At 47.8% G+C, this 10,000-nt stretch overlaps 1 protein-coding gene and 1 long non-coding RNA gene across 58 annotated transcripts in view; one reads left to right on the top strand and one right to left on the bottom strand.

The window, feature by feature from the left end:
- The window catches only part of plekhg4 (pleckstrin homology domain containing, family G (with RhoGef domain) member 4), a 46,298-nt gene that overhangs the window by 33,556 nt on the left and 2,742 nt on the right, over positions 1-10,000 (top strand). The window contains exons 13-24 of one of the 8 annotated variants that reach the window (XR_007880688.1): positions 3,387-4,258; positions 4,812-5,061; positions 5,176-5,265; positions 6,617-6,841; positions 7,220-7,390; positions 7,492-7,672; positions 7,822-7,938; positions 8,546-8,687; positions 8,777-8,976; positions 9,043-9,163; positions 9,197-9,284; positions 9,406-9,427. Coding sequence is in view for 3 of the 8 variants with exons in the window: in XM_051378101.1 (XP_051234061.1) it covers positions 3,387-4,258; positions 4,812-5,061; positions 5,176-5,265; positions 6,617-6,841; positions 7,220-7,390; positions 7,492-7,672; positions 7,822-7,938; positions 8,546-8,687; positions 8,777-8,885 (2,157 nt within the window). In the remaining 5 variants the exon portion in view is untranslated. The other 7 variants (XR_007880689.1, XR_007880690.1, XR_007880691.1 and 4 more) reach the window with 7 other exon arrangements.
- On the bottom strand, positions 5,169-6,514 carry LOC127351049 (uncharacterized). 50 transcript variants are annotated; one of them, XR_007880744.1, is made up of 5 exons: positions 6,463-6,506; positions 5,698-6,402; positions 5,568-5,647; positions 5,388-5,417; positions 5,169-5,299 (listed from the first exon to the last, which is right to left on the bottom strand). It is a non-coding gene; the product is annotated as an uncharacterized LOC127351049 (long non-coding RNA). The 50 variants fall into 50 exon arrangements; XR_007880748.1 differs by having other exon boundaries at positions 5,568-5,597; positions 5,708-6,402; XR_007880761.1 differs by having other exon boundaries at positions 5,568-5,597; positions 5,838-6,402.

Genomic DNA, 10,000 nt, shown 5'->3' with positions numbered 1-10,000 from the left:
GTCGGTCCGCCCTGCTCCGGTTCTGTGGCTCATTCGGGCCCCGCTCCGGTTCTGTGGCTCATCCGGGCCCTGCTCCCCAGCAGTATTCCCCACTGGGTCCCTCTGTCCTTCCAGCTCCCAGTCCGGGTACAGATAGCTAACAGCAGCTAGCACAGACTGACATACAGACAGCATTAGTGATGAAGTCAACTGAAGTTAAAGTTTATTTCTCGTGTTTTATTTGTTCTGGAGACAAACAAACACTCAATAGTCTCACATTGATCTCACATTGATTCTGTGACCCCTTCGCAGGGTCCCCGTCCTCTGGTTGTAATCACATGTGTGAGGTGTGAGCAGAGGACTGACAGATGTTATGCTGTGATGTACAGTGAGTGTGTTGTTACTGACTGTTACTGACTGATGTACAGTGAGTGTGTTGTTACTGACTGTTACTGACTGATGTACAGTGAGTGTGTTGTTACTGACTGTTACTCACTGTTACTGACTGATGTACAGTGAGTGTGTTGTTACTGACTGTTACTGACTGTTACTGACTGATGTACAGTGAGTGTGTTGTTACTGACTGTTACTGACTGTTACTGACTGATGTACAGTGAGTGTGTTGTTACTGACTGTTACTGACTGTTACTGACTGTTACTGACTGATGTACAGTGAGTGTGTTGTTACTGACTGTTACTGACTGTTACTGACTGATGTACAGTGAGTGTGTTGTTACTGACTGTTACTGACTGTTACTGACTGACAGGGCAAACAGGGAGAGAGATGGTGGAGTGATGGGGCTGCAACGTTATGAGCAGGTTTTGGGGTTAGGTTGCCTTGCTCAAGGGCACCTCGGCAGTGCACAGGAGGTGAAACTGGCACCTCTGTAGCTACCAACCCACACTCCATATTTTGTGGTCTGTGGGAATTGAACCGGCGACCCTCCGGTTCCCATGCCAAGTCTGAGCTACTTGTGTGTGTGTGTGAGAGAGAGTGTGAGAACTGAGCGGCTGCAGTGATCAGGACACATCAGGAAACAATCAGTTTGAGGAGCACTGAGCCCACACATACACACACACTGTCTCTCACACTCACACACACAGTTGACCCAGTGGCCTACTGTAGGACTGTGTGTGCGTGTGTGTGTGTGTGTGTGTGTGTGTGTGTGTGTGTGTGTGTGTCCAGACATGTGTGTGAAGCTCATTAATTCAATTCAGTTCAATTCAAATGGCTTTATCTGCATGACGTAACACTGTACATATTGCCAAAGCAAGTGTTTGGAATTAAAAATAATAAGTAATTAATTACAATGAATCAATCAATCAATCAGTTTGTGTCAACTAAAAATATCATTAAAACAGTAGTAAAGTAACTACAGTTAAAACAAGTAGTCTGTTGTCAATATAACAGTAATAACTAATTATTAAATATAATATATATAATATTAAAATATATAAATTAAAATAAAATAGATAAAACTGTAAACCTGTGTGTGTGTGTGTGTGTGTGTATGTATATATATATATATATAAAAAAAACAACAACAAAAACAACTACAACTAAAACAATCAATTATTTTATACATTTACAGAGTTTCCACTGGTCGTCCTCAGTTCGTGGCATGAGGAGACATATTTTGCTGCAATAATTTGACTTTTGGGCATTTCTCCCAGTAAATAGGGGAGTTTCTGTGTGTCTGATAATAATTCTAAATCGGGGTATATTTGGGAAATGTTTGCAAATTGTTTTTCTCTTAAAGTTTTGAATTTAGGGCATGAGGTTAGAAAGTGCAGCTCTGTCTCTACCTGTCCTCTGTCACACTGGGAGCAGAGTCTCTCCTCTTCTGGTAGCCAGTTCTGTCTGTGGCGACCCGTTTCTATGGCCAGGCTGTGTTCACTCAGTCTGTACATTGTCAACATTGTTCTTAGTTTAGGACATTTTATTGTGCTCAGGTAATTTGCCAGTGTGAATTCTCTTTTTAGGGTCAGATAACATTGTAATTTACTTTGTGTTTTGGTCGATTCTTTCCAGTATTCAATATATTTTTCTTTTTGCTTGTTGATAATTTGGTTTGGTCTGATTGAGTTGGTGTTGCTGTCCTGAGGCTGTTGGGGACATGTTACTGCAGAGAGCCTCAGGACCAGCTGGCTGAGGGGACTCTTCTCTGGTTTCAGCTCCTGGTATGTTAGGGCTTTGTGATGGTATGTCTGGGGGTTAACTGATTTTAAGTGATTGTAAAATTGAATTGATCTTTTCTGTATTTTTAGTAGGAGGGGGTATTGGCCGAGCTCTGCTCTGCACAGATTATTTGGTGTTTTTCTCTGCACCTGCAGGATGCTCTTACAGAACTCGCTGTGGAAAGATTCTATGGTTGTTTTGTCCCATTTGTCAAATTCATTATTTAGTTTTGGTCCCCAAATTTCGCTGCCATATAGAATTATTGGTTCTAGTACAAATCGGAAAATGTTAAGCCAGATTTGGATTGGAATATAGATTTTAATGTTTCTCTTTATTGCATAGAAAGCTCTCCTTGCTTTGTCCCTCAGATCTTTCAACGCCATGTTGAGGTTTCCTGTGTATGTAATGTTGAGGCCAAGATAAGTGTAGTTTTTTGTATGTTGTAATTTAGTGGTGTCTATTGAATAGTATTGAATAGTTTCAGTAGTAGTTTCATTTTCAGATAGATTGTGATTTTGCTGTGGTCTGAGAGGGGTGTGAGGGGGCTGACTGTGAAAGCTCTGAGACATTGGATCTAGATCTTTAATGAAATAATCTACCGTACTACTGCCAAGAGCTGAGCTGTAAGTGTAGCGACCCAGAGAGTCCCCTCGTAGCCTGCCGTTGACTATGTACAGACCCAGTGTACGGCAGAGCTGTAAAAGCTCAGGGAGGGGGAAGCAGGTGCTTCCAGGTAAGTGTTTGTCTCCCTGGGTGTTCATAGTGTCAGCTCTTTCCCCTGTTCGAGCGTTCAAGTCCCCACAGAGTAATACATTTCCCATGGTTTTATAATGGTTAATTTCCTCCTCAAGAACAGAGAAAATATCCGGGTTGTAGTAGGGGGATTCTGATGGAGGTATATAGATGGCACACATGTAGAGTCAGTACAAATAATCTTTTTGTTAATTTTCAACCATATATAAGATTCTTCTTTTTTAATAAAGCTGTCTCTCTGTCTGTCTCTCTGTCTCTCTGTCTGTCTGTCTGTCTGTCTGTCTGTCTGTAGAGTTAACTGACCTAATTTGAAGTGGATCCGATCAGCTCCCTTGGAGTTTATTCAAAATGCCCGACTTCCTGTTGGGTTTGGGTCCAGGAGGTTAAAGGTCAGAGGTTAGGCTGAGGCCACGCCCCCTTGGTATGATGTCACCTACAGCAGTCTCTCTCTCTTTCTGTGTCTCTCTCTCTGCAGGCCTATGGCTGGGCGCTTGAGGGTATGCGTCACCTAGCCAGTGTCAGTATGGAGGAGTGCTCGCTGCCAGACAAATGCCAGGCTGGGATTGGCTACCTGGAGGAGTACCGCCGCCAGCACCCTCCCATCCCGGACGCACGCTTCCAGGAGATGAAGGCTGCGGCGGGTGAGCTGCGGGGCGAGCGAGGCCTCCGTCAGTGGAGCTTCGCCTGGTCCAAGTGTCAGGAGACCAAGAAGATGTTTGACAGGAAGATGGAGGCGGCGCTCAGGACGCGAAGCTCCACCCACAGACAGCGCTCAGACTCCACCTGCAGCAGGAGCTCCACCTCCTCCAGGAGGTCTCTGTCAGGACTCTGGGGGGTCGAGACCTCCTCCAGCCCACCTCAGGGTGACATCTCCCTACCTCCCAACGCCTCCTCCCCTCTCACCTCCTCCCCTCTCTCCCCCCAGCACACTCCCCTCCTCCAGCGTTTGTTCCGCAGCACCTCCTCAGAGGAGTCCTCAGACCGGGTGGATATCTGCTCCTCCAGTCCCAGCCTCCCCCGCCTCGGCTCCTCCTCCTCCTCCACCTCCTTCTTCTCCTCCAGCAGACGGCAGCAGCTGAGGAAGACTCAGAGCTTCGACTGTCCCTCCACCCCGGAGGTGCCGCGGTACGGCCCCTGTCCCCGCGCCCTCAGCGAGCCGGCGCGCAGAGGAAACACGGGCGTGTTCATCCGTGGTCTGGAGATCAGCAGCACCGAGGCCGCCGATCTCACGCTGTCCCCCAGGACGGCTGCTCCTGGCTGGGCCGCACAGGGACTGCACAGCCCCGCCACACCCAGCACACCCAGGACCTCCAGCAGCCCCACAGCAGAGTCCCGACCCAGAGGAAGGTGGGTGAACACACATACTCATTTTGCACTTATTCATTTATTTCTACTTCTGTTTTTGTACTTTTTAGAGGAAATGTTTTTACTGCCGTATGATTATAAAATATGGATGTGTGTGTGTTACCGTGTGTGTGTGTGTGTGTGTGTGTGTGTGTGTGTGTGTGTGTGTGTGTTCCTGTGTTACTGTGTGTGTGTGTGTGTGTGTGTTCCTGTGTTACTGTGTGTGTGTGTGTGTGTGTTCATGTGTTACTGTGTGTGTGTGTGTGTGTGTGTGTGTGTGTTTGTGTGTGTGTGTGTGTGTGTGTGTGTGTCTTTGTGTGTTACTGTGTGTGTGTGTGTGTGTGTGTGTGTGTTGCTGTGTGTTACTGTGTGTGTGTGTGTGTGTGTTCCTGTGTTACTCTGTGTGTGTGTGTGTTCCTGTGTGTCACTGTGTGTCTGTGTGTGTGTGTGTGTTACTGTGTTACTGTGTGTGTGTGTGTGTGTGTTTGTGTGTATGTGTGTGTGTTCCTGTGTTACTCTGTGTCTGTGTGTGTGTGTGTGTGTGTGTGTGTTGCAGTAAGCTGCGTCACGTGGTGGAGGAGATGGTGACCACAGAGCGGGAGTATGTGCGCTCCCTGCGTTACATCCTCCATCACTACTTCCCGGAGATGGACCGCGTGGACCTTCCTCAGGACCTGAGGGGGAAACGCTCCGTGGTGTTTGGGAACCTGGAGAAGCTTCTGGACTTCCACAGCCAGTTCTTCCTGAGAGAGCTGGAGTCCTGCTGGAAGCATCCGCTGAGAGTGCCACACTGCTTCCTCAGACATGTACGATTCTATCCATTATAGATTATAGATTATATTGATTGTATTCATTATGTGGACGATACCAGTGTTTCCATGGTTACACAGTGATGATATCATATGTTGATGTTTGAGCAGCAGGAGCAGTTCAGTCTGTACGCTCTCTACAGCAAGAACAAACCAAAGTCTGACGCTCTGCTGGCCAACCACGGGAACTCCTTCTTCAGGGTGAGAACTCAGCATGACCTGTGACCCCTACTGACTCCCTGTGACCTCTGACCTCTACTGGATCTCTGTGACCTCTACTGACCTCTACTGACTCTCTGTGACCTCTACTGACTCTCTGTGACCTCTACTGGCTCTCTGTGACCTCTACTGACCTCTTCTGACTCTCTGTGACCTCTGCTGACTCTCTGTGACCTCTACTGACTCTCTCTGACCTCTACTGACTCTCTCTGACCTCTACTGACCTCTACTGACTCTCTGTGACCTCTACTGGCTCTCTGTGACCTCTACTGACCTCTACTGACTCTCTGTGACCTCTGCTGACTCTCTGTGACCTCTACTGACTCTCTCTGACCTCTACTGACTCTCTCTGACCTCTACTGACCTCTACTGACTCTCTGTGACCTCTACTGGCTCTCTGTGACCTCTACTGACTCTCTCTGACCTCTACTGACTCTCTGTGACCTCTACTGACCTCTACTGACCTCTACTGACTCTCTGTGACCTCTACTGGCTCTCTGTGACCTCTACTGACCTCTACTGACTCTCTGTGACCTCTGCTCACTCTCTCTGACCTCTACTGACTCTCTGTGACCTCTACTGACTCTCTCTGACCTCTACTGACTCCCTGTGACCTCTACTGACCTCTACTGGCTCTCTGTGACCTCTACTGACTCTCTGTGACCTCTACTGGCTCTTTGTGACCTCTACTGACTCCCTTTGACCTCTACTGACTCCCTTTGACCTCTGACCTCGACTGGCTCTCTGTGACCTCTACTGACTCTCTGTGACCTCTACTGACTCTCTCTGACCTCTACTGACTCCCTGTGACCTCCACTGACCTCTACTGACTCCCTGTGACCTCTATTGACCTCTACTGACTCTCTGTGACCTCTACTGACTCTTTGTGACCTCTACTGACTCCCTTTTCACCTCTACTGACTCCCTTTGACCTCTGACCTCTACTGGCTCTCTGTGACCTCTACTGACTCTCTGTGACCTCTACTGACTCTCTCTGACCTCTACTGACCTGTACTGACTCCCTGTGACCTCTACTGACTCTCTGTGACCTCTACTGACTCTCTGTGACCTCTACTGACCTCTACTGACTCTCTGTGACCTCTACTGGCTCTCTGCGACCTCTACTAACTCTCTGTGACCTCTACTGACTCCCTCTGACCTCTACTGACTCTCTGTGACCTCTACTGACTCTCTGTGACCTCTACTGACTCCCTCTGACCTCTACTGACTCTCTCTGACCTCTACTGACTCCCTCTGACCTCTGATTAAAGCTGTTCCACATTCCACACATTCTTTAGAGAATAGGATCCACTGACACTGACCCCCCCCCCAGAGGAAGCAGGTGGAGTTGGGGGATAAGATGGACCTCTCGTCCTACCTGTTGAAACCCGTTCAGAGGATGAGTAAATACGCTCTGCTCCTCACTGACCTCATGAAGGAGGTGGGCGCAGCTCAGGAGGCGGAGCTTGTCACGCTGCAGGCCGCCACCGACATGGTCAAATTCCAGCTTCGCCACGGTAACGACCTGCTGGCCATGGACGCCATCAGAGACTGTGACGTAAGTTTATCCTTAAACAACTCCTCCTCCTCCTCCTCCTCCTCCTCCTTTTGTTTGATGGTTGATGAAAACAGAAACAGATAAAACTAGATTCGAGTGTTCATCCACTGACTCCTCTCCCTCCTCTCCCTCCTCCTCTCCCTCCTCCTGTCCCTCCTCCTCTCCCTCCTCTCCTACTCTCCCTCCTCCTGTCCCTCCTCTCCTCCTCCTCCTCCTCTCCCTCCTCCTCTCCTCCTCTCCCTCCTCTCCCTGCTCCTATCCTTCCTCTCCGTCCTCTCCTTCCTCCCTCCTCCTCTCCCTCCTCCTCTCCCTCCTGTCCCTCCTCTCCTCCCTCCTCTCCCTCCTCCTCTCCTTCCTCCCTTCTCCTCTCCCTCCCAGGTGAACCTGAAGGAGCAGGGTCAGCTGATCCGTCAGGATGAGTTCACTGTCTGGAGCGGGAGGAGGAAATGTCAGCGTCACGTCTTCCTGTTTGAGGAGCTGGTCCTGTTCAGTAAACCCAGGAAGGTGGAGGGGGGGCTGGACGTCTTCATCTACAAACACTCCTTCAAGGTAAACCCTTCAATCGATCGATCTGTAAATCGATCGATCAGTTAATCGATCGATCAGGCTGCAGGGGTCAAAGGTCACACTGACTCCTGTTTGTCCTGCAGACAGCAGATGTGGGTCTGACTGAGTCCACCGGAGACAACGGGCTGCGCTTTGAGATCTGGTTCAGAAGGAGGACGTCCAAGAACCAGACCTTCATCCTTCAGGCCGCCACGGCGGACGTCAAACACGCCTGGACCGCCGACATCGCCCGCATCCTGTGGAACCAGGCCACCCGGAACAAAGGTACAGTCTGACCTTTAACCTCTTTAACCTGTTTATGAGTTTAATGACGTATTCTACCTTTCCCCCAAAGACTGTATGAATAAAGTTATTAATATAATGAGCACTTCCTGTGTGTATAAATGAAGTTATTAGTACTTCCTGTGTGTCAGAGATGCGTCTGAAGGAGATGGTGTCCATGGGAGTAGGAAACAAACCGTTTCTGGACATTCAGCCGAGTGACGCTGCCATCAGTGACCGAGCTGTTCATTACATCATGAAGAGCAGAGGTACTGTGTGTGTGTGTGTGTGTCTGTGTGTGTGTAAGCTCAATCTTTAACTAAATATTCTGCTATAACAGTTTTCCGTCCTGAAGCTCCTCAGAATCACATTAATAACACGTTAATAGCATTAATAACATTAACACATTCATAGCATTAATAACACATAAATAACATTAATAAAACATTAATAGCATTAATAACGCATTAATAACACATACATAACATTAATAAAACATTAATAGCATTAATAACACATTAATAACACATTAATTGCATTAATAACACATTAATAACACATTAATAGCATTAATAACGCATTAATAACGCATTAATAACACATCAATAGCACTAATAACACATTAATAGCATACTGATTACTGATTATAGATTACAGATTACTAATTACAGATGATTGATTACAGACTGATGAGTAATGATGGTTGTGATGGAGGTCCTTCAGTAAAGGAGACAATGAGCAACTGTAACAGCCTAATGAGCCTGAAACCAACCAGCTGCTCCTCCTCTTCCTCTTCCCATCAATAACACACAGTGATTTGTTATCAATAATCAAACTGAATCCTTTGTATTGATTGATTGACTGATTGATTGACAGGTGCCAGAACGCGGGCGTCCATCGCTGTCTCTGTCTTTGATCACTCCAACCCTTTCCAACGGGGAGCCGTGACCTCTGACCCCGCCACATCAGGGCCTTCCTCCTCCAGCCTGCTTGGGCCGCTCAACCTGCACATGTACAGGTACGTATGATCCGGTTCGGTCCAATCCGGTTCAGTCCGATCCGGTTCAGTTCTATTGTTTTATAAACTTTCTCCTCCTCCTCCTACAGTCAGACCCTCCCTTCCTCTCCTGCTGCTGAAAGCTCCTTCATCACCTCCTGCATCGAGGAAGACGAGCAGGAGCACGAGACCAGCAGCCAGCCCTCCATGAGTACGTAAACACACAGTTACAGGTGGACTACAGGTGGACTAAAGGTGGATTACAGGTAGACTACAGGTGGATTACAGGTGGATTACAGGTGGATTACAGGTGGATTACAGGTAGACTACAGGTGGATTACAGGTGGATTACAGGTGGATTACAGGTGGATTACAGGTAGACTACAGGTGGATTACAGGTGGATTACAGGTGGATTACAGGTAGACTACAGGTGGATTACAGGTGGATTACAGGTAGACTACAGGTAGACTACAGGTAGACCACAGGTGGATTACAGGTAGACTACAGGTAGACTACAGGTGGATTACAGGTAGACTAAAGGTGGACTAAAGGTGGATTACAGGTGGACTACAGGTAGACTACAGGTAGACTAAAGGTGGATTACAGGTGGACTACAGGTGGATTACAGGTGGATTACAGGTAGACTACAGGTGGACTACAGGTGGATTACAGGTGGATTACAGGTGGATTACAGGTGGATTACAGGTGGACTACAGGTGGATTACAGGTGGATTACAGGTAGACTACAGGTGGATTACAGGTGGATTACAGGTAGACTACAGGTAGACTACAGGTAGACCACAGGTGGATTACAGGTAGACTACAGGTGGATTACAGGTAGACTACAGGTAGACTACAGGTGGATTACAGGTAGACTACAGGTAGACTACAGGTGGATTACAGGTAGACTACAGGTAGACTACAGGTGGATTACAGGTAGACTACAGGTGGATTACAGGTAGACTACAGGTAGACTACAGGTGGATTACAGGTAGACTACAGGTAGACTACAGGAAGACTGCAGGTGGATTACAGGTGGATTACAAGTAGACAACAGGTGGGCTACAGGTAGACTGCAGGTGGATTACAGGTGGATTACAGGTAGACTACAGGTGGACTACAGGTGGATTACAGGTAGACTACAGGTAGACTACAGGTGGATTACAGGTAGACTACAGGTAGACTACAGGTGGATTACAGGTGGACTACAGGTGGATTACAGGTAGACTACAGGTGGACTACAGGTGGATTACAGGTAGACTACAGGTAGACTACAGGTGGATTACAGGTAGACTACAGGTAGACTACAGGTGGATTACAGGTGGACTACAGG

The sequence above is a fragment of the Dicentrarchus labrax genome, unplaced genomic scaffold (genome assembly GCF_905237075.1).
Source record: "Dicentrarchus labrax unplaced genomic scaffold, dlabrax2021, whole genome shotgun sequence".
NCBI lineage: Eukaryota > Metazoa > Chordata > Actinopteri > Moronidae > Dicentrarchus > Dicentrarchus labrax.
Note: the sequence above shows the minus strand (reverse complement) of the source record. Positions and strands in the feature narration are given on the sequence as shown.